This window comes from Vicugna pacos, chromosome 5, assembly GCF_048564905.1.
Source record: "Vicugna pacos chromosome 5, VicPac4, whole genome shotgun sequence".
Taxonomy (NCBI): domain Eukaryota; kingdom Metazoa; phylum Chordata; class Mammalia; order Artiodactyla; family Camelidae; genus Vicugna; species Vicugna pacos.
The window spans coordinates 16246678-16271839 of NC_132991.1; the positions used below are offsets into that span (position 1 = coordinate 16246678).

The 25162-nt window shown below is 35.2% G+C and overlaps 1 protein-coding gene across 3 annotated transcripts in view; it reads right to left on the reverse strand.

The window, feature by feature from the left end:
* Positions 1-25162, reverse strand: part of ZRANB3 (zinc finger RANBP2-type containing 3) — a 199843-nt gene that overhangs the window by 118462 nt on the left and 56219 nt on the right. For all 3 annotated transcript variants that reach the window (XM_072960898.1, XM_015243277.3, XM_072960900.1), the window contains exon 3: positions 4877-4895. In XM_072960898.1, the coding sequence (XP_072816999.1) occupies positions 4877-4895 (19 nt within the window). The remainder of the gene's footprint in view (positions 1-4876; positions 4896-25162) is intronic.

Below are 25162 nucleotides of genomic sequence, written 5' to 3' on the forward strand. Positions count from 1 at the left end.
TACATCAGATTCCAAAGAAACCAGAGTAAATGTCTTTAAAACTGAAAATCCAATCAGTTGCATTTGTACATTGCTAGTGTTCAAGACAATTTCAAACTGAAGGATGACCTGAAGGAAAGCAAGAAGACTCTATACTAGACATTTTAATAAAGTTTTTAAAAACACCTCCAAGCCCCAAAACCCACTTAAAGGAATCTTTTCTCCATTACCTCCATGCATAGAGTATCTGGAGGTGGGTGTTAGTGAATTGTAGACCTGATATGAAGTGTTGCTGGCTGTAGAAAAGATGACAAACACACAGCTAACATCATACTCAACCATGAAAAGCTGAAAGAGAACATTCCCTCTAACATCAGGAGCAAGACAAGAATGCTCACTCTTGTCACTTTTATTCAACATAGTGTTAGAAGCAATCAGAGAAGAAAAGGAAATAAAAGGAATCCAAATTAGAAAGGAAGAGTAAAACTGTCACTATTTGCAGATGATGTAAGTCTATACATAGAAAATCCTAACGGTGCCACCAGAAAAATACGAGAGCTCATCAATGAATCTGGTAAAGTTGAGGGATACAAAATTCATACACAAAAAATCTGTCGCATTTCTACACACTAACAACTGTACACTAAAAAACATAAGTCACTGAGGAAAGAAACTGAAAATGACACAAGCAGATGGAAAGATGTATCATGTTTTTGGATTGGAAGAACTGATATTGTTAAAATGGCCCTACTACCAAAGGCAATCTACAGATTCAATGCAATCCTTCTCACATTACCACCAGCATTTTTCACAGAACTGGAAAAAAATTTTTCTTTAATTTGTTTTGAAACACAAAAGACTCCAGAGTCAAAACACTCTTGAGAAAGAAGTGAGCTGAGAGAATCACACTCTTTGACTTCAGACTATACTACAAAGATATAAGAATCAAAACAGTATGGTATTGGCACAAAAACAGACATATAGAATACTGGAACAGCATAGAAAACCCAGAAATAAAACCACACACTTATGGTCAATTAAGCTGCAACAAACAAGGCAAGAATATACAATGGAGAAAATACAGTCTCTTCATTAAGTGGTGCTGGGAAAACTGGACAGCTACATGTGAAAGAATAAAACTGAACATTCTCTAACACCATATACAAAAGTGAAGTAAAAAATGGATTAAATACCTAAATGTAAGTTTGGATACTATAAAAAATATAGAGGGAAACAAAAGCAGGACACTCTTTGACATAAATTGCAGCAATATTTTTATGGATCCTTCTACTAGACTAATGGAAAGAAAACCAAAAATAAATAAATGGGACCTAATTAAATTTAAAGCTTTTGCAGCACAAAGGAAACCATAAACAAAACTAAAGGACAACCTATGGACTGGGAGAAAATATTTACAAACAATGTGTCTGACTAGGGACTAATTTCCAAAATAAACAGACAGCTTAAGCTCATACAGCTTAATAATAAAAAAAATTGACAACCCAACCAAAAAATAGGCTGAAGACCTAACCAGATAATTTCTCCAAAGAAGACATCCAGATGGCCAATAGGCACATGAAAAGATCTTAACATCGCTAATTATTAGAGAAATGTAAATGAAAACAACAATGAGGTATCACCTCACACCAGTCAGAATGGTCATCATCAAAAAGTCTACAAATAATAAATGGTGGAGAGGAGGTGGAGAGAAGGAAACCCTCCTACAGTGTTGGTGGGAATGTAAGTTGGTGCAGTCACTATGGACGACAGTATAGAGGGTACTTAAAAAACTAGTAATAGACTTATCATATGATCCAATAATCCCACTCCTGGGCATACATCTAAAGAAAGCTCTAATTTGAAAAGATACATGCACCCAGTGCTCATAGCAGCACTATTTACAATAGCCAAGACACAGAAACAACCTAAATGTCCATCAACACATAACTGGATAAAAAAATTATGATATATTTATACAATGGAATACTACTCAGCCATAAAAAGAATGAAATAATGTCATTTGCAGCAACATGGATGGGCCTGGAGATCATCATACTAAGTAAAGTAAGCCAGAAAGAGAAAGAAAAATACCGTATTATCACTTACATGTGGAATCAGAAAAAAAAAAGACAAATGAACTTATGTACAAACTTATGGACTTTACTACCATTTTGTGATTAGAGCAAGAAAAGAACAGTATGAAGAAACAGAATGAAGGTTAAGGAAGGGTTCATATAATTTACATATATACAGGTTCTTTCTACTTCAAGACTTCTAATTTACTAACCTTCATCCATACTAACCCAGTAAGATTCCACAGAAATGGCATTTCAGGGGGGAGGGTATAGCTCAAGTGATAGACCACATGCTTAGCATGAACGAGGTCCTGGGTTCAATCCCCAGTACGCCTCTGCAAATAAATAATAAAACCTAATTACGTTCCCCCCTGTCAAAAAAAAATACAATAATAAATTAATTAATTAAAAAAAGAAATGCATTTCAACTCTACCATTAACAGAGCATATTAGTGGTTTTAAGTATGATCTTAGAATTGTACATCATGATATTTATTTCTGTAGCCTGTTTTTTGTACTTGTATGTATGTAAAACTGAGAGTTTCTCCTTAACCTTACTGATAAGGTTTCTTATGTTGAATCCTGTCAAGTCAAGCAGGTATAGAAGAATGAGAGTCTAAAATGCTGGTGAAAAGATAAAAGATATATGAGGGACACAAAAGTGGAATTTTAAATGCTGAGGAAACATCAAATTGTTCTTTTAAATTTAGTAAATCAAAAACTCAGAATGGTTTTGAAAGAAGATCACAAATCTCTTAACAAGTGACAAGTGTAATTGTAATTAATAGGAGATGAAAAGTAATTGGTATAGTGAAAAACTGTTTCTGGCTAAGTGTTCATCACGAACTCGGCATAATCCTTAGTCTAATGTTAACTGGGAAGATAGGAGTTTGCTGGAGAAAACAAAAGTTAAGAAGAGTTAAGGTGCTGATAAGGTGTTACTCAATCCATGAATGATTCTGTACATTTAAGGCCTATTCAAATCTCTAGGACATCAAACTGAAGAACAAAGTACTGATGACATGTCATAGCTACTAAGGATTTCCCCATGAATTGCTTGGGAAAACTGTCAAGATAATGTTACCTTTTATAGTATATTTTCTGTGGACATAAAATCGGTTTGTTTTAAAAAATTATTGATACACATATACACACATCCGTGCATATATCATACACTATTTTATACATATTATGTAAAATAATTATGCCTAGTTTTGAGGTTTTGAAGGATGAGTTTATATTTCTATTTGTTGAAAACATGTTCAGGGACTAAAAACATAAGCCTCTCTTACTCATTTTAGACTCTCAAATTTACTACTTTATGAAGATCCTTTTGGAATTCATCCTGTTCCAAAAGAAAAAATTTTTTTTAATTGTTTGTATTTGTGTTGTTGTTTGGGGGGGCTAATTAGTTTTTAATTAGATTTTTTTTTTTAATGGAGGTTCTGGGGATTAAACCCAGAACCTCATGCATGCTAAGCATGCAATCTACCACTGAGCTATACTGTCCCCCCACCCCCGCCAAATAGAAACTTCTGTTCATTGTTTCCCAAATGTCTGTGTTCTGTCTCTTTAATTACATTGTTGAAGTTCTATCTGTAACATCTAGTTTAAACAAATACTATACAAATAAACATATATAAAACAGAAACAGACTCACAGACATAGAATACAGACTTACGGTTGCCAGAGGGAGGAGGGTGGGAAGGGATAAACTGGGAGTTCGAGATTTTCAGATACTGACTGGTATATATAAAAGAGATAAACAAGTTTATACTGTATAGCACAGGGAAATGTATTCAATACCTTGTAGTAGTTCATGGTGAAAAAGAATATGAAAATGAATATATGCATATGCATGTATGACTGAAGAATTGTGCTGTACACCAGAAATTGACATAACATTGTAAACTGATTATAACTCAAAAAAAAAAAAGAATATAAACAAATACCTATAGAATGAAGATTTAAAACTAAAAACTTTGGTAATTATAAATCAGCATAAACCAAGATACTCTATATCAACACTTTGCATGGCATTCACATTCATGTTACATTCTTATTCATTTTCTTCCTCAAGAAGAGACTGTCAACATAAGCCAGTGGTGAGTCTATATATAACTAAAACTATAAGACAGTTAATTGGGAGAATCTTTTATGGTTTCACTTCTATTTTTTAAAAAATTCAGTATCCATTTTCTTCATTTCTAATATATTTTTAAATGTATATGTTTTGCTGTTATCCCTAAAGGCATCATGAAATCAGCAACACATTTTTCAAAATATTTAAAGTCAGAACTTTATTGATTTATGTTAATCTGAGAATGTACATAGAGTATCATAGTTTATGTAATAAGAAACCCCACTTTAGTGGAAAAAACATGAATATGAATATATACAAGTACATGCTACTTAAAGGTATCAAATTTTCTAGTGATAGTAAAATACCACTTTCACATTATGTTTCACACTCATACAAAACAATTAATAATAACCTTTAAAACAAAATGTTAAAAAATTAGCTTCAAAACAAGCAGTATTATGACAAGTAGGAAAAGAGTTCAGCTTCATTTGGGCTGCATCCATGCTTCTGAATGCAACAATGTAGAATTTTGGATCACTATTGTTAACACTCACATGCTCCAAATGTACACCTTGCACACACATTCATACACACACTCTCATTCTCATTCTCTCTGCCCTCCTCTTCTCTCCATATATAGACATATATTTAATATGAAAGATACAGAGTATATGGTAAACAGTCAATATAACTGGTTGGGAAATTTTATAAAAGACATAAAAATCATGAAAATACTTACTTCATCAGCCACCATACACCTGGAAAAAACAAAAATAAAATCAAATTAATGTCTTAATTACCAAAGTCAACCATTTATAAAGTTCTGATTAAGTAGTTTCCCACAAAATAGTTTAGAAATGTTAAAGTCCTAAGCCAGTCAGGTGTTTATAAGGGTGCATGAGAATATGGGCCACTGATTTTAAGGCTCTCCAGCTGCCAATGGCATATGGCTACGCGGGAGTGCCAGAGTTTCAGATGTGCTGCTTCCCACTGCCCACCCATGGCAATATGCAGTAGCCCCTCGAAAATGTGAGCGAAATGAGAAGTGATTGTACCAATGACTTCTCTCCTCACCAACAAGCCTTAAAATTGGTCTTTCCTAGAGATCAGAAGAATGCTGTATTAAAGTGCATTAGTATGTTGCATATACAATTATATGTGCTATATTATGTATCCTAATCCTATTTTCAGGCTGAATTTTGGTTTCTACTAATGTTTTACTAAATTTTCTTTCTTTATTCTTTCTTATTAATCTATAGAAATAAATTCTATCCACCGAGAGGGGGAGTGTATAGCTCAGTAGTAGAGCACGTGCTTAGCATGCACGAGGTTCCAGGTTCAATCCCCAGTACTTCCATCAATCAATCAATCAACAACCCTAATTATCTCCCATCCTCAAGAAAAAAAAAATTAAAAAAAAAAGTAGATTCTATCCATCGAAAATTGAGAATGGGGGCATAAAGTGAGGTTCTAAGTAGAAGAAAAAAGCAAACAATAGCAGATATGGTCAGGATCACAAGGGGTCCTGTAGAGACAGTGAATACATCATAAGGAGAAAAACTAATCTCTTAACTAAGAGGATTTCTAAGCAACCTAAAAAAACCAAAACCAAAACAAAACAAAAACTCCCAAAAAACTGGAAGATTAGCAAAATTATAAAGGAATCAAGTCTCTATTTGTATTTTTCCTTTTTTCATTCCCAATGGCCTTAACATTATACAGTGTTATTTGGTTTCTTTTAACATAACACACAAGTGAAGAATTTGGTAATAAATATATTATCAAGGAATGCATTACAGGGAAAATAGAATTTCATTCTTAAAATGAAAAAAGATGCCAGGTATATAAGTATTTTCATGGAAAAGTAAAATACAAATACTTTAAATGAAATTTAAAATATATATAAGAGTAAAAAGTTTATTACATTTTTTGCTAACAAGCCTAAAAACTAGAAAACGAAAAAGCAATGCTTTGAAAAACATGACTTATTTCCAGGAAGATTCATATGTATACCAGCTTTTTCATTTTAAAATACAACTCAAATTTGGTAAAGATGTCACTTGAAGTATATATTATTTATTGAGTGCCTTCTACGTACCTAGCCCTATTCTAAATGCTAAGGATATAGCAGTGAATTTTAAAAAGTCTTTTCCTCATTGAGGGTGACAGGAAGAATTCCTGACAATAAACAAATATATGAGTCAAGTAGTGCTATGTTCTATTAAAAAAATTAAAAGATGTTAAGGTGGAATAGGGGGAGTAAGGGAGGATCTACTTCATAAAGTGGTCAGGAATAATCTTTACGATAGGCAATTCAAACAGATTTGAACAAGTCACAAGTTTAACGAGGAAGGCAATCATGAGAAAATCTGGAGGAAGAGTACTCTCAACAAACTGATGAGCAAGCATAAGGGCCTTGAGATAAGATGGTTATCATGTAGTTAAGTAAGAATAAGGAAGCCAATGTGATTAAAGTGCACAGATTCATGGTAATTGGTAGAAAATAAGGTTGGAAGGTGCCTGGAGATCTGACCATGGAGAGCTTTATAAGCAATGGCACAAAGTCTGGATTTTCTTAGAATCCTTTGGAGGTAATCAGTATTTTACCTTTTAAATAGACTACTCTGGTTTCTAGAGAATAAACTGTAGAGGGCAAGAGCAGATGCATGGAGAGCATTCAGGAGGCCACCTGCAGTAGACCAGGAGAGAAACATACATGGGTAGAGGTGGAGGTGGTGAGAAGTGGTCAGTTTAGAGTTTAGGTACGTTTTGAAAGTATAGCCAATAAGGTTTGCTGACCAACTAGGATGTGGATGTAAAATGAGAGACAGAAGTCAAAAATGAATCTTAAGATATTGCCTTAAGCAATTAACTGTGAAAAACGGTGGTGATGCATTTACTGAAATTGGAAAGGCTAAGAGAATAGATTTGGAGATGACAATCAAAAGTTCAGTTTGGACATGTAACCTTTGTGATATCCATGAGATATCTAAGTCCAACTGTTGAGTGGGCCACTAGATCTGTGAGTCTAAGGAATGGTAGGGAATGGAGATACAATACAGCTGAGAGTCATTAGAATGTAATGGCACTGGAATGATCCAGGGCTTAAGGGATACTTGACTATGGTTTGTTCTTCTCTATGCCCAGTTCCAAGTTCCTGAACTTTCTTAAGTTAAGCAGCTGCTTTGACCTGCAGGCTGCGAGATAAGGTTTATAACTCTAGTGAAGTAACAGCAGAGGGAATTTAGCATAGAGCTAAACTGCCCTGTGGGTGGCTAACAGAAAAGCATCAGAGCCCCAGGCAATAACAGAGAGCTATGAATCCCTGGAATAGTTTGGCTTTGAAGTACTGGAAAACCCGAGTGGTAAGATTACCTTTGAGCCCTCAGGATATGCTGGATTTTCCTAACATAAGACAGGTGGGTCTTCCCAACTTTGGAAACCAGGACAGTTCAAGTACATCAGAGGGCTTTAGACTTCCTTTAGGCGTCTCTAGTGGGGCTGACTGTCCTTCAGCTTTAGGCATTTGATCTATCCTGACCTCTGGGATTCCTTCTGTTAAGGATAGTTCAGCAACCAGACCTGATTTCCAATGAGCCATCACAGAAAAATAGGGCCACCAATATTAAGAGGTCCCAGCATTTGAGTATTTTCTTTTTTATTTTTTAGGCTGTTTTTTTGGGAGGAGGGGGGAATTAGATTTATTTATTTATTTAATTATTTTTTTTTTAAATGGAAGTACCGGATTTCGAACCCAGGACCTCATGCATGCTAAACACATGTCCTACCACTCAGCTATATCCTCCCCACTGGAGGCCTCAACATTTGAAAGAGCAAAATACAAGTAAATAATAAGAACACATATCTGGTGAAAGAGAAGTGCTAGAAAACACCTGCACAAAAATTGTTGCAGTAATTAAGTAAACTCTAATGCAACACACACACACACACACACACACACACTCTCTTGAATGATTTTCAAACTGAGTAGATAAATTTTTTTAAACAGACGATCATTATTGACCCTTAAATAAATAAACTGGAAGATAAAGTGCAAAGATTATCTCAAAGCACATAGAATAAACAGAAATAGTAAAGAAAAAGAAAAAAAAAAAGACCTGAAGGATAGATCCAGAAAACTAGTATGTGAAAAACAGGTGTTCAAAAGGAGAAAAGACACACTGTCAGCAGACAGAGAGACCTTTAAATTAGAGGGCCCACGAAAGTATGGGTCCTTGACGCTGGTGTGAAGGAACTGGCCGCAGAGGCAGAGGGACAAAGTGAATGGCGTTTTTATTGCTCAGAAGAGGAAAAGGAAAGAAAGGGCTTGAGCGGGGAAGAGGAAGAAAGGCACTCAAGTGAGGAGAAGGCACTGGGAGCAGTCAGCCAAGATGGCCAGTAGACACAGCTCCAGCTGTGGCTTGGGCCACATGGGCTTCTGCCATCACGTCCTCATTCTGGGTGTGCTGGAGTCAACTGCCTTTCTCTTTGTACTGGTTGCTTGTCATGGTAGTTGTCAACAATCAAGGTGCTGGGGGGTTGGTGGTGTCATTTAGCACGCTAAAGTATTACAAGGACCATATAGTGAGGCTCCAGGTCCACTGGAAATCAAATTCTCCACCATCTTTGGCTTCACAGGTTCTAACCAGTTCTTGTTTCTTCTCTTTGCAGCTGCCTTCTGAGACTTAGATAAAAGTAATCGGTTTCTATTCGAGGGAGGGGCAGGGATATGATCTTGGGGGGCAACAACCTTGGTAACAAAAATTAGTTTTAATCAGAATGCTGGCACTGTAATGGACCCAGTGTCCCCCAGAGAAAACCATCTGAAGCCTGGGAGACTAGCTTTTCTATAAACAAGAGGCAGAGGTTGAGGGGGACCTTTGTTTCTGCAGAATTCAAAGGTATTGTTATGTATATTCCTTGAGAAGGAACCAAGACCCTGCCCCAAGGCTGTACTACTGTTTCTCCACTATTCCTTCCCGCATTCCTTCCCTTCCCTGACTAACAACTGTTTAAATCTGTCCTTTGGAATTCAGGGAAAGTCAAGGAGGCTGAGTAAAGCCTATTTCTTACAAAGAAGAAATAGGGGGAAAGATTTGTACCAGGGAGGACCACAGGGTCCTGCTCAGTATCAACACCATATGAAGGAGAGACAACAATTAAGTAAATAATAAAAGAAAATTTCTCTAGGCTAAAGAAACATCTCTGTTGGATAACTGATAATTGAGACAGGAAGGAAGGGGGCAGGAAACAGCCATCGAAGGAATGTTACAGCAATTAGCACCAAAATGGTGGAAAAAATCAACTTCCAATAGACGTTGAGGCCTAAGTGGCAGGAGATTTGACCTCCAGTGGACCTTGCACTTCATTATACACACTGTAGTGTACTAGCATGGTGATAGACACACCCACAGGCTCCACGTCAGCTCCGAAGCTAACCATGAAAGGTCAAAGAGAGGGCAGTGGCCCAATTCCTAGGAGTCCCCAACTCCTCCCGAAAGTAGTTGGAATGGTCCTCTCACTTGTGAGCGTATAAAAACCAGCAACACAGCAACTTTCAGTCACTCTCTCTTTCTGGACCTTCATTTGGCAGGGCGTGTCCCAGGGACTCAACCAAGACCTGGAACCGAGACCTGGGACAGGGCCATCCTCACATGCCCCCTCTTTTCCTGTATCAATAAGCACCCTTCAGACTGAACTGAAGAGAAAAGACAAACATCTATTCATATCCTTATAAAATTCATTAACTTTTTTTTAAATTGAAGTATAGTCAGTTACATTGTGTGGATTTCTGGTGTACAGCACATAAAATTCATTAATCTTAGAAATAAAGAGAAAACCTTTTAAATGTTCAGACAGAAAGAACAATTATCCACAAAGGGAAAAAGCAAAACTGTCATTGTACTTTTATTATCAACACCAGAAGCTAAAAAACAATGGAAGTTAATCTAGACTACTTGAAAGAAAAGCGGAAGAACTCATGGATCTTATATCCAGATGAGATATGCATTATTCATAAGGGATGGAAAAAAACTATTTGAGGCTAACCAACATCTCCAAGATTATACCATTCTAGCAAACCATCTGAGGAAAAGTACTTAAGAAAAATAACCAAACAATAAAAAAAACACCTTAACATAGTTATACGATAGGAGATGAAAAGGAAACCTGTTAAGCAATTAATTCAATGAATGATGTTATTCGAAATGAGGACTCTAGAAGCAGAAGGGACACATTTTGAAAATGTGAATGTGCAAAATTGAAGGGAGGTAACAAAGGAGAGGGGGTGTTAAAATTATTCTAAAACAGAATACCAAATAGGTGATATTTAAAGTCAGGAGACTAAAGGAGACTACCAAAGGAGAAGAGAAGACTGAGCCCTGAAGCACTCCAACAATTAGAGGTCATGAAAAGGAGAAGGATCCAGCAAAGGAAACTGAAGAGTGTCCAGTAACATAAAAAGACACAAAAAGAATACAGTGCCCTAGAAATCAAGTAAAGAAATTGTTTTGAGAAGGAGAAAATGAGCAACTGTATCAAATGCTGCTGAGAACTCCAGAGAAGTGAGGTCTAAGAATTGATCCTTTGTTTTGGCAAGAGATCGTTCATAACTCTGACAAGAGAAACTGATAGGACAGTAGGGAACAAAAGCCTCACCTGAATGGATTCAAGAGAGAATGGGAGGAGAGGAAGGGGAGAGAGTGAGTATAGATTATTGTCTTCAGGAATTATCCTCTAAGGAGAACAAAGAAATATGGTAGTAGCTGGCAGGAAAACTAGAGCCCAGAGAAGATTTTTAAAAGATAGACTAGTATAACATAACCCAATAAATATCTTATTGACTTTATGAGTGTAATATCTAGCAGGAAGATATAAATGTGGATCAGGAACTTGGGAATCAAGTCAATACAATAATGAAAGAGAAAGTAGCTATGCATGATGATGACAACAGAAGAAGAAATGAATGGGGTTCAGTGTAAACTGCAAAAAGTGGGGGAAATTTTTTCATGACTAGGACCTTGGGAAACATTCTTACTTAGGAAGCGAAGGAGGTGGGTGGGTATAGCTCAGTGACAGAGCACATGCTTAGCATGCCTGAGATCTTGGGTTCAATCCCCAGTACCTCCACTGAAAAAAAAAGAAAGAAAGAAAAAGAAAACAAAGGAAATGAACCAGAGGAACCAAGGAGGAAGAGAATAAGAATCAGGGTCTAAGAAGTCCAGGGGAAACACATTCGCAACAGGGTAAAGGGTTAATGGTGTCAAATGCAAGATATTGCAAAGGATGAGGGCTAAAAGGCCACCAAACTAAGTTATCAGGAGCTCACTTGTCAGCATTATGCAAAAATGGTTAAGAGGATTTTGGATAGTAAAAAAGGGAGGCAACAAATACAGAGGAAGCAGAAAGGAATTTTGGTAGCAAAATAAATAAATAAATAAATAAAAATAGGGCAGTAACTACATAACATGCTGGAAACCTGAATGGTGAGCATGAAGTCAACAGCGAGAAAGAAAACAAGAAAGATGATGGATGGAGACCTGAATGTGCTACCAAAGACATAAAAAAGGGTAATACGGCTAATCTGATTTCTCACTTCATGGAAATTTTACACCACATTTGAATGAAACTAAAGTCTACTTTGTAAATGAAGGACTGCCCATAATCACATTATATCCATGGAAATAAAAACAGCTTTTTCTCCTGCTGGGAAATGGCAAATACAATTGAAGTTATAGGGATTTTAACCTACAGCTGAAAAGAAAACTTCCTTCAATGAAGAATATCCACTGAATTTGCCAAACCTGGTTTGGTGTGCCAACAGCTATACAATTTTATCTGAATTTTACAAGCAGTTCAGTTTTCCATTTTTACAAAAAATAAATGATACTCTCTGTTCCAAATTCATTGTTAACTGCTTGAAACATATATCCAGCTTGGCTGCAGACATCAAAAAGCAACTTTTCGTTTCACAGAGTTGTTTCCAAAATCTTGAGGCTCCTTACATAAATCATCCACTTACAATATCAAGACACACACACTCTGGCGTTTGCAGCAGCCATATCTATGGACACACATGCTTAGTGTTTGCTATTTTTAACCCCAATTCTTATACAGATATAAAAGAGAAAACTGAACAGCATTATACTTTACAGAGAATCATTTTACACATCAGCTAAATTTCTAAGCCAAGACTCACTGAACTGAATAATTTGTGTTTAACCTGAAGCTCTTTTCCAATTTCTTCATATTAAAAACTACCTTTTCTATAATTAACACCCACAACTCTTATGAATAAATCATGTTCATAAAAAGAAAACAGAAAAACTCTCCAAGAAAATTAGTTTGGATTATACTGAAAAGTTAATGAGGTGAACGTATATAAGACAAATGCTCTAATTCTGTTTTGAATCATAAGAACTCAGGACTCAGTATCTGAAAACAGGATTAGCTTAATCAATTACCATGGATGCTTTGGTCTCAGAAGTGGGCTATTACCCAGGAAGAATACTGACCTTTTGGATATTTACATGTAATCATCTATTAGCAGGAATCAACAATTTAATATACAAATGGTTGATAACATACTACCATACCACTCTTTAGTGTGGTATATTTGACCAATGCTAATTTAATGTTACTTTAATGAACTCCACCCACTGTCTCCTACAGATCAAACTGCAGGACCGTAAGTTCAGAGGACTAAGTCATAATATTTTTCCAGGCACAGTGCTGTCTTAAAATATCTTCCACATAACTATAAAAGTTCAATATGATAAAGTGGCCTTTATTTTATTTGTTTAGCTTTAATATTATTTAATTTTGAAACTGGGGATACATTCATATGCAAACAATTCAAGAGGTACAAAAGTAGAAAATCTTTCTCCAGGCCCTGTTCCTCAAGGGTGTCACAGATACTGGCTGCTCTGGAGGCAATAAAAAAACCAATCTCTTGTGTAGACTTCTGGAAATACTCTCTGCAAGTACAAGTTACTATGTGTGTGTGAGCATGTGCATGTTTATATAGTATACATATAGATAGATGTCACAAATAATAACAGAAGATTTACCCCTTTCCTGATCTTGTGTAAAATCTCCTGGGCCCCCCAGCTGCTCCTGATGCTTCTCTTAGCTCTCTGCTCTGCCTCAATCTCTGGTGCCTCCTCTTCTGCTCACCCTCTTCAGTAACTAATCTTTAGTTAACTTCTCTTGTAACTTTCTAAAGCTATCATCCATTCTCATATTTTACCTATGACACATTTACAAGCCCTAAATCTGCACCTAAGTCTTCTAGCATGTGCTCCAGATAGATCTACATTTAAAACCATTTTTGAACTTTTCCCCCTGGATATCCTGAAATTATTATGACATAAAGTGCATGTTTATGTTGAAACTAAAGCTAATTACTTTAAGCTAGATTTAAAAAACAAAACTAAAAACCTCTATAGGAAATATTTAAACAATTGATTCGAGTCTGTGATTCTTACCCTTGGGTCAGAAATGTCTGTTAAAAACTATAAAACAACACTATTTTTCTCGGTTGCATACCAAATCAGTCTGCTCCATTTCTGTAAAAGCATAAGCACTGATCTTATTTGCAAGCAAATAATTAAATATACCCTAGACCTCTATATCCAGCTTCTTAGTCTATTCTGCTTTATGAAATGTCTAAGCCAAGTAAGCTGAGCTGTGATAAATTGAGATAAGCTAGTACTTTGTAAGTGGAAAGATACCATAAGAGCTTTATTGTTCTTATCGTGGTGATGATAGGTTCTGTTCAATAAAATCCAAATAATTATATACACTCTAAGTAAATATTGGCAAAGGATAAAGGGGAGTGACAGAGGACAGTAGCTTTTAATTTAGCCGTAAAAAATGGAAGGAAATGTGACTTACTTTAAAAACTGGTTTTACAAACACTGTTTCCATGAGGATGCAGTGCAAGAAAAGAAACTCAACTCAAAATGGCTTAATCACTGAAGAGAATTAATATATCACATAATATATAAGAAGAAATCCAGGGATGGGATGGTTCCAGGTGACAAGGTAGGTAACACACTCATGTCATCTTTCTATTGTGTCATCCTAACTAGCTCTAGGTAACATAACCTTACCCACCAATGTTCAGAAGCTCATGGAAGGTACACCCAAAGGATTCTAGAGTCTGTTGATAGGGAAGAAGATAAAGACTTCATGTGAAGTGACTCACATCTGCTGTGTATGTTATGACTTTGAAAAACAAGTTAAAATAACACTTAGTGTTTTCTTTTGTTTTAGTTCTTTTCACCCATTATGAAACACCAATCACATACACGAAGGACATAAAAGCCTGGTAATAATTTCAAGGTACATGAGAGATGTGGGGTATTATAAACAAATCCTTTGTGTATACCAAAACCCAAATGTTTTCAAAAGAACTACATTTTCTGTTCATGAGCTGTAAAAAAAATTAAACAAGTCCCTAATGCTTGCTAATATCTTGAAAATATTATGCTTCAGTAGTCTGACTTCATTAGCACAAAATTGCCCTATAACTTTTACTAATAAAGAGCAAAACAGGAAATAATCTCTGCATCCTCCTAGATGGTTTTACAAAAAAGATGTATCTCAGCTGTTTTGAGAAAATTATTATTGTTTTCAGGGTGTATAATAATTCCCACTGGGCCATTATATCACACATTAGCTTTTACATAATTATTTATTCTTATTTATAAAAGTGAAGGTCAAAAAAGTTGATTATTCCTGCAGCAATTAGTGGAGAATTTTTAGGGCTTAATTAGACAATAACATCAGAATATTTTGGAGTTAAAAACAAAAATATAGTTCATATAGAAAGCAACTAAGAAGTAAGTCAGGTCTGCTTGATCTAGTCTAACGTGATTTTATAAGAAGTAAACATGATTCACAGTATTAAAATTACTTAATAAAGACAGGTTCACCATTGATACTCAAATATTGATAGGTAGATGGAGGAATAAGTTAAATAGTTTTATTACAAACTGAGAGCTCTCTCAGAATACAGTAGGACAATAATCTTGTTTATAAATTCATCTTTGCCTAGTTTTTGGATTTATTGAATTACATGTTAATAAAACCTGGGCACTTCTATTATAGTCTCTATCTTGTGGAGATGTAGCCATGAATTAGGACAAGTGTATATCAAAAACTATTTTCAATTTCAATAATCACCAAGCACATGTTATTCATTTGGTCATTCAACAAATACACCTTTGAGCACAGGCACAGTGCTAGGCTCTTAGTCTGAACAAAAGACAAACATATAAGCAAATAAGTGTACTAAATGGTACTGATGTTATGGTAGAAGTCCTTTCAGGGTAAAAACTATAACACAAGAGGGGAGAGAAGTCACTTCTTTCCAAATGTGCAATAAAGGTTACATTGAGAAAGACATGGTGAAATATTAAAATATTGGCTGGGTTCAAAATGAATGCCTCAAGCAAGTCCTCATGTCTGAGTAATCATCAAACTCATCTCAAAGGAAAATATTCTCCGAAATCCTTATTGTTAATTTAAAAAAATTTATGTTAAGTAAGTACAGACCCAAAACTAGGTATAAATTATTTATAGATTTTATAAAGTATTTTAAAAATGAGAACACATTCACAAAATTAAGACTAAACCACAAAATAAGAACAATCGATTTAACAATATTAATTTAATATGATAGACAGAGTCATTTTGCAGAAACTAAATTGATGCTTTGGGGTGAAAAGAAACAGCCTCTTGTCCATTTAATATTTAAACTATCCATATCCTGTATTTACTTTTTCAGCATGAGGGAATTGAGTCTAGCTGCACAAAATAAAAAGCCAAATGGTAATGGTCAAAATAGACCGGACTATTTTCCCCCTTGCTACCCACACCTGTCACTTAACAGGAGGCTTGGAGTTGGGTAGTCCACGCTGGAGCGGCAGCCAGGATGTCAGAGCCACACCCCTGCAATCTTCTTGTCCTTCCTTCCTAGTAGGTTAAAAGATAGCTGTCACAGTTCCAGGTTTGGCATCATTGTTTGATGCAGGAAGGAAGGAATAGGACAAAAGGGCATGTGCCAATTTGAACTGACCCTATTTTAACAAGTTTTCCCAGCATCACTACCCAGCAAACTTCTACTAATGTCTCATTGGCCACACTGTGTCACATAACCACTGCTAGTTGAAATGCAGCTTAGGAAAGCAGGGTTTTAGCTGGTCGTCTAGACCAGACTCCCAAGGTTATGTCAGTGAGGGAAAAAGGGACTTGAGGAAAGAAACATCAGGCTCTGCCACAAATTCCAAACCCAATTTTAAGAAGTGATTTGGAAACACTGTGGACACCTCTATCAGGTAAAGATCAAGTCAACTCTGAGGTGCTATTGAAATCTGTATCAACTAGTCATATAATAACTATGGCTGTAATAAAGAGAAAAACTCTATCTCATACTATCAGAGTTACTGATTAAGTTAAAGTTTGGAAGCTAAAAAAATCAGCTCCATCATGAGTATGATGCTCTGTGTTCATGCACCCCTATGGGCCAGGTCATATCTCAATCAATCCACTTTTCTCTATTGTAACTGTTGTCAAACCCTTTATTCATTCAGCATTCCACAAGAAGTATTTGGTGTGGGTGTGGAGGGAAGGAGAGATGCCTCATATAATCCTAAATGCAAAAGACAGTACCAAATATATACACATCTGATTTTAAAGTAGTTATTCAGAAAATCCAGAATATTCTTATAGTACTGTTCTTTGGATTATACTCTAAAGGAAAATTCAGACTTAACAATAAACAGAAATAATTCTGACTTTCAAAATAAGGGTTTGCACATTAGTGCCCATGGGCCAAACCAGCCTACCAATTATTTTTGAAAATAAACTTTTATTGGAATACAGACCTGCTCATTCATTTAATATTGTTAATGGCTGTTCTTGTGCAACAAGAACAAAATTGAGTATTAGTGACAAGAGACTATACAACATGCGAAGTCTAAAATATTTATTATCTGGCCCTTAATATAGAAATCCCTGTCTTAGAACATATCCATGAGGACCTAGAGGAAGTTTCTGGTGCAATGCCAAAGGGTTATGAGTTTACCTTGTTATGTAAAACTTTTCTACTAAGACTGGATAAAGAAACAAAATGTGGATTTATCAGAATAGTGAACACCCAGAGCCCATACCAACAGATGGAATTTTATAAGAATAAGTTCAAAGCACTATGCTTCAGTATAAAAGCAGAATTGTAATTGAGGAAACACAAAATAATAGTTGAAAAAGAAATCAGATCCCATACATATAAAGAGCTACAATAATGTTATAGAGATAGCCGATTAGAGAAAAGTAGTCTCAAACTGATAGCATCTTGTGTTTCCATGTCTGTCAAAAAATACTGAGGTAACATTATCACAATCAAGGTAATTAACATATCCATCATCTCCCACAGTTACCATTTTTTGTGTGTATGTGGTGAGCACACCTGAGATTTACTCTTAGCAAATTTCAATATATGTTAACTACAGTCACCATACTGTACATTAGGTATCCAGAACTTATTCATGTTACAACCCTTGATCAACATCTCCCCTTTTCCCCCACCCCCCAGCCCTTGATACTACTATTGTATTGTTACCATGTTTGACTTTCTTTTTAGATTCCATATATAAGTGAGTCATGTAATATTTGTCTTTTTGTGTCTAGCTTATTTTGCTTAGCCTAATGTCTTTCAGGTTTGTCTATGTTGTCATAAATGGCAGGACTGACTTCTTTTTTAAGGCTGAATAATATTCCATTGTATACAGATATAATACTTTACCTATTTATCCATCAACAAAGTGCTAGCTTATCTTGGCTACTATGAATAATGGTGCAATGAAGATGGGAATACAAAAATCTTATAGATAGTAATTTCATTTCCTTTGGTTATATACCCAGAAGTGGGATAACTGGATCATATGGTAGCTCTATTTTTAATTTTTTGGAAGAACCTCCATACTATTTCCCACAATGGCTGTATCAATTTACAATGCCACCAATAGTGTGCAAGGGTTCCCCTTTTCCCACATCCTTACCAACATTTGTTATCTTTTGACTTTTTGATAACAGCATTCCTAACAGATGTGAAGTGATATCTCATTGTGATTTTTATTTTTATATCCCTGTGGATTAGTGACATTGAGTATCTTTCCATACACCTGTTAGCTATTTGTATGTCTTCTTTAGAAAAATGCCTACTCAAGTCTTTAGCCCATTTTTTTGATCATGTTACTTGCTTTTTTGCTTTTGAGTTGTATGTGTTCCTTATATTACTGGGAAATTAACCCCTTAATAGATATACAGTTTGCAAATATTTTCTCCCATTCCATAGGCTTCTCTCATTTTGTTGATGGTTTTCTTTGCTGTGCAGATGTTGTCCCTCTTATTTATTTTTGCTTTAGCTGTTAAATACAAAGTATCATTGCCTTCCCCAATGTCTAGGAGCTTACCCCCTATGTTTTCTTCTAGGAGTGTTAGTTTCAGATCTTATATTTAAGTTTTTAACCCACTTTCAGTTGACTTTTGTATCTGGGGTAAGATAAGGACCCAATTTCATTCTTTCCGGTGTGGACATCTTGTTTTCCCAATACAATTTACTGAAGAGACTGTCTTTTCCCTAATGTGTATTCTTGGTGTCTCTGTTGAAGATTAGGTGAATGCATATGCATGACTTTATTTCTGGGCTCTCTATTCTTTTCCATTGGTCTATATGCATGTTTTTATGCCAGCACCATACTTTTTGATTATTACAGTTTTGTAATATATAACTGACCCTTGAACAACATTGGTTTCAACTGTATGGCCACTTAAACATGGGTTTTTTCCAACAGTAAGTATTCCAGTACTACACAATTTGAGGTTGGCTGATTTGAATACACAGATGTGGAGGAACAATGGATGCAGAGGGCAAACCATAAGTTACAAGCATTTTTGACTGTGTGCCCCAAACCCTGTGTTGTTCAAGGGTCAACTTTTATTTGAAATCAATAAGGGTGATGCCTCCAGCCTTGCTCTTCTTTCTTAAGATTGCTTTGGCAATTCAAGGTCTTTTGTGGTTCCATATGAATTTTAGGATTTTTTTTTCTATTTCTAGGGAAAATGCTGTTGAAATTTTGATAGAGATTGCCTTTAATTGGTAAATTTCTTTGGGTAATATGGACATTTCAACAATTCTTCCAGTCCATGAACATCGGATATATTTCCATTTATTTGTATCTTCTTTAATTTCTTTCATCAATGTTTTATAGCTTTCAGTGTACAGATCTTTTACTTCATTGTTTAAATTTATTCCTATTTTATACTTTTTGATACTACTGTAAATGGGATTGTTTTCTTAACTTTATCTTTCTGATAGTAGTGTATAGGAACACAACTTAATTTTGTATACTGATCTTGTTTCCTACAACTTTACTAAATTTATTTCTTGGTTTTAACAGTTTTATGATGTAGTCTTCAGGGTTTTTTATACACAAGTTCATGTCGTCATCTACAGACAACATTTTACTTCTCCCTTTTACTTCTTTTTCTTCTCGAATTGCTCTGTCTAAGACTTTCAGTACTAAGTTGAATAGAAGTGCAACAGTAAAAACACTACATTTCTGATCTATATGCATATTTGCATAAAAATTTATAGTCCTCAGGAGGATGTAGAATAAAATGGTTCCAGTGGCTACTTCCGAGAAGAACTGGGGGATTAAAGGCTTGAAGAGCAAGTGAAAGTGAAAAGGAGAAAATTTTCACTGTATATTCTTTGTGCCTCTTTAGTGTTTTCCCATGTACATTTATTACCATTAAAGTAAATAAATAAAATTTTTTTAAAACCCTTATCTTTTCCAGAATCATCTTCAGATCTAAGCATAGGCCCTTCTCAAATGAAAGAGGTCTCCTCTGGAAATGAAACAACCAACCAATGCAACTGAAACAAGCCAAAAATTCAGTAAGGATACCCAGTGCATTAGCTGGTTTTCATCACATTAGGAGAAATACTTTAATTGATTACTTAGGTCCATAAACGTCAGTTACTTTACATAAAACAAAAAAATCCAAGAAGATCACTGAAAGATGTGAAAAATTAAGAGATTATTTTCTTTTTAAAAAGAAGAGTACAGGTAAAGGGAGGCAATGAAATGTATAGCACAGAACTTGATATGCTTAACACCAGAAAACAAGAATCAAAAACCAAGAGATGAATTTAAGCATAAGCATGTAAAATGTGGAGGGCAAATGGCCGTGATGCTTAATGATGTAGCTCTCAAAAGATACCAAAAGTATTTATGTGCAAGATGTGAAGAAACAGACACTTCTGCTACATATGAAAACAATGACCCTAAGTATAAATGTCTTCTCTGTTTTGTGTGTGTTTAGGGGGAGGGCAGGTAGGCAAAAAGGTTAAATGCTAACTTCAGGGTCACTCTTAATCTAGGGCTGTAAAACAGCAGAACACCACATTGAAAGCACAACAACCAACATGTTGCAAGAGTGCAGCAGGAGACAAGCAAGGGAAGTCCACTATATTCCACATATATAATCAGTTACTAATGAAAACAATGATGATTTTAAGCATCAAAAAAAATTCAGATTAGCACTGGATTCTTGGCCAAAGAAATTAATAAAGATTTTTGTAAAATTTAATTTTTTGTTGAGAGGGGAGGTAATTAGGTTTATTTATTTATTTTTAGAGGAGGTACTGGGGATTGAACCTAGGACCTCATGCATACTAAGCATGCATTCTACCACTTGCGCTATACCCTCCCCTCTTAATAAAGATTTCTGATTAAAGAAAAGTTTTGAGAAGGAGCAGAGCTACACGAACATGTTCAAATGCTATCTTTAGACTAGAAATCTTTCTTATTTCTTTATTAGAGTACATCCATTTAAAAATGACAATAAACAGATTTTCTTTAGAAGACCATAAACCCACAGGACAGAAGGAGAAAATAGCAAGCAAATTTCAGAAGGTGGAAAGCAGATGAACAACTGAAAAATGTCTTGGCAAATCTGACAAGTAGAGCCCTACTTCATCAGAACATAAAGCTGAAAAGCAACTTGATGGGCACTGAAGAACCCCTAAAGACCTTAGAGTGGCAGAACAAGGTAATTCCGCAGGTAGGGTGAAGATAGGGAAGAAAACAGGATGATTGGTTAAAAATGTATGAAACAATGAGACTCCCAGATCCCCTACTTGATACAATGCCCTCCCATACCCTATCAAAACTCTGAGTTTATCCTCAAGAGGGGAAACAGAGTATATCGCTGAACAGAGATAGATCACTAGAAATTAAGAGTAGCGAATAATATAAAAGACAGAATTAAAAATACACAGAAACAAAGCAAGTTGAAAGAAATAGTGACCTCTTTAAAAGAAGAGAACTCAAGAAAAGTCATCCTAAGTAGCCTCAGAGAAGAGATCTCACCCATGAATCAAGAACAGAATGCTAGTAAGAGGAAATACTCAGAGAACAAAAAATAATTCTTGGGAATTAAATATGTAATAGCAGAGATAAAAAGCTCAATAGAAGAACTGGAAGATAGAGTTGAGGAAAATTCTCACAAAGGAGGGCAAAAACACAATGGATTGAAAAATAGGCAAAAAGATTAAAAACATTAGAAGACCAATTCAAGACATCCATTATCTGGGGGGAAGGTATAGCTCAGTGGTAGAGCACATGCTTAGCATGCACGAGGTTCTGGGTTCAATCCCCAGGACCTCCATTAAAATAAGTAAATAAATAAATAAACCTAGTTACCCCCCCTTCAAAAAATTAAAATAAAAATAAATAAATCTATTTTAAAAAAAGATGTCCAATATCTGAATAATATGGAGAGGGGGAGAAAGTAATAATGTGGGGGGAAAAGGAAAAAGAAAAAAACAATGTGGAGAAAACAAGGATATAAATAATGTTAATAATTCTTTCAAAATTCCTCAGCTAAAAGAAATGAGTTTCCAGTGCCTAGCACAAAGTATGAAAATAATCCAACAGATACTATCTAAATTGCAAAATAAAAAAGTTGCAACATAAGCACATTATTATTAGAGCTATGGTATGAATAACCAAAGACTTAAAGAGTTATAAGGAATAGTTCTAGAGAATTGGAAACTCTGTAGAGAAAGGCAGAGGGACAGTAGGATAAAGCTATTTTTCATAAGGAGTCTCATAGCACAAATTTTTGATAAAAATTAAATCAAGACCTTTCTAGTAGGTAGAAACAAATCAGCTTCAAAGCAATTGTCTAGCAAGATTCATTTCTTAATTAAGAGAACTATGGTTTCTTAATGACATGAATATATCACTGGAAATGTGCCTTTTCACTATTTTAAATTCAAGTAATCTGCTTTAAGGACACTAATGAACATTTATTCCATCGAGAGTTTAATTCAATTTAGTTCAACATATTAATTGAGCTTCTAATATGTGCTAAGCTCTTAAGATAAAGAGACAAAAACATCCTAAGATGAAAAGGTCTAGAGCTTCTAGTTCAAATTAAAATGTGTGAACGTTTATTTGAATAAATAAAAGATTGTTATATAAAATAGGAGGTGAGCTTATTCTAGAGAGTATACACGGGGCAATGGGAAGAAGCTATAGAAGAAAAATTTCAGCTCACTACCAGCCTTCCCATAATAAGAATAAACCAATTTCAAGAGTTGCTTTAGAGCCACAATAACCAAAACAATGTGGTATGTGCACCAGGACAAGTATATGAACTAACAGAACAGAACAGAGTCAAGAAATAAACCCACACATACACAATCAATTGATTTTCAACAAAGGGACCAAGGGGAAAGGAGAGTCTTTTCAACAAATGGAGCTGGAATAACTGGACATGAACATGCAAAAGCAAGACAACCCCCTCAACCTGTATCTCACCACCATATACGAAAATTAAGTATATAGAACTATATGTAAGAACGAAAACCATTATATTTGTGGAAGAGAACATAGGAAAAAATATCTTTGTGGCTTTGAATTATGCTTTTTCTTAGACAAGACAGAAAAAGAAGAAATTATTGAAAAATTGGTAAGTTGAACTTCATCAAAATCAGTATCTGTTCTTCAAAAGACACTGGTAAGACAAGCCACAGGCTAGAATATGTAATAGCTGCTAAAAACTTGTTTCCAGAATATATAAATAACTTATAGTTCAATAATAAGATAATCCATTTTTTAAATGGGTGAAAGATTTGAAGGACATTTCACCAACAAAAATGTACAGATGACCAGTAAGCACATAAAAATGTGCTCGACATCCTTTGTCATCTGAGAATCATAAACTAAAACCACAGTAAGACACCATTACATACTTACTAGAATGACTAAAATTAGAAAGATGTATAATGCCAAATGTTGGCAAGGATGCAGAGCAACTAGAACCCTCTTATATTTGCTGGTAGGAATGGAAAATACACAGCCACTTTAAAAAACAACATATTAGTCTCAGAAAAAGTCAAACATACATTTATCATATGTCCTAGAAATACCACTCCTAAGTATTTAAGCAAGAGGAAAAAAAAAAAAACATGTCCACACAAATATCTGCATGTGAATGTTTACGGTAGCTTTCTCCATAATCATGAAAAATGATAAACAATCCAAAATGTCCCTCAGCATTACACTGGCTAAACAAATTTTGGCACATCCATACAATGTAATATTACTCATAAAAAAAAAAAAAAAGGAATGACACTTTTAACAAACTGATCTCAAAAGTACTAGGTTAGTGAAAGAAGCCAGAAACAAAATACTACACATTTTATGATTCCATTTATATGAAAGTCTAGAAAACACAAACCTACAGGGACAGTGTTGCCAAGAGTTAGATGTTGTGGGAGGGGACTGATTACAAAGGGTCACAAGGAAACTTCCTAGGGTGATGGAAGTCTTCTCCATCTTGATTTTAGTGGTGATCACACAACTGTATAAATTTGTCCAAACACATGTAACTGCACACTTGAAAAGGGTGAATTTTACCACATGTAAATACACTTCAATAAACCTATCTTTAAAAGGTATTGCAATAAACAAACCATTACTACTAGAGATATAGATGTCAGTGTGATTCAAATTATAAAGCTAATAAAAGTCACTATGTTCTATGTACTTGTGATTTTTAAGATGAGATAGTCCCCTTGTCTTAGTTAAAAAATAAAAGGAGAATGTTAGAGTGAAGAAATACAAAGCTATCAGCAAGTTAAGATATAAATTTCACTCAATTGGGATTTTTTTAATTGTCAAAATAATCCCAAATAGATCATAATTTTAAAAATAAGCATTCATTCAAACATATGAAACATAAAAAAACGGGGGTTTTTAGTGCTCTCAGCAAGTTGTAAGAATGATACTGTTTTTCTTGCTGTAAAATTTTAAATCAAGATAAGCAATCAACATAAAACCCAAATGTAAGAACTAGTGTAAAAGGAGATTGTATCAGAAAGATTTTTCTGACAACACTAAGAAAGCATGGATCTAAAGTTTGGTAAACTTTGTCATTTTAAGAGGTAAAGGTAGCTGACAAGCTGAAATGATAGCATATACAGATGCCAGGCATTTTCATAGGATGTAATCCTGGACACCGAGGTAGATCTTAACCTTTAAACCAACTATCCTTCCATCCCTTCCCCTCCTCCAGACTTCAGTTAGCCCAAAGAGGAACATCTGAAAAGCAGGAAAGTCTTATCTGAAAAACTTTATCCAAATCAGAAAGGAGCAAATGAAAAAGTGTAGAGTTGGAATTGAAGGGCTATGTCTTCAAGAGAAGGGCAATTTCCTGTTCTAGAGGCAGGCAAGGATGTTCTATGTCACTGTTTCAAGTGTAGGGGAGCCGGGGGATGCTCTCTGACTTGAAACAGCCACAGCTATTTGGAATCAGGAGTAAGTCCACGCTAGACTGATATGCTCACTTATCCCTGTCCCAAGGAGAAATCCTTGAATGAAACAGCAGACTCTGCATATTTTACAGTTGGAGAGACCCTATCAAGTGCTAGGGTTGGTGGTCCAAC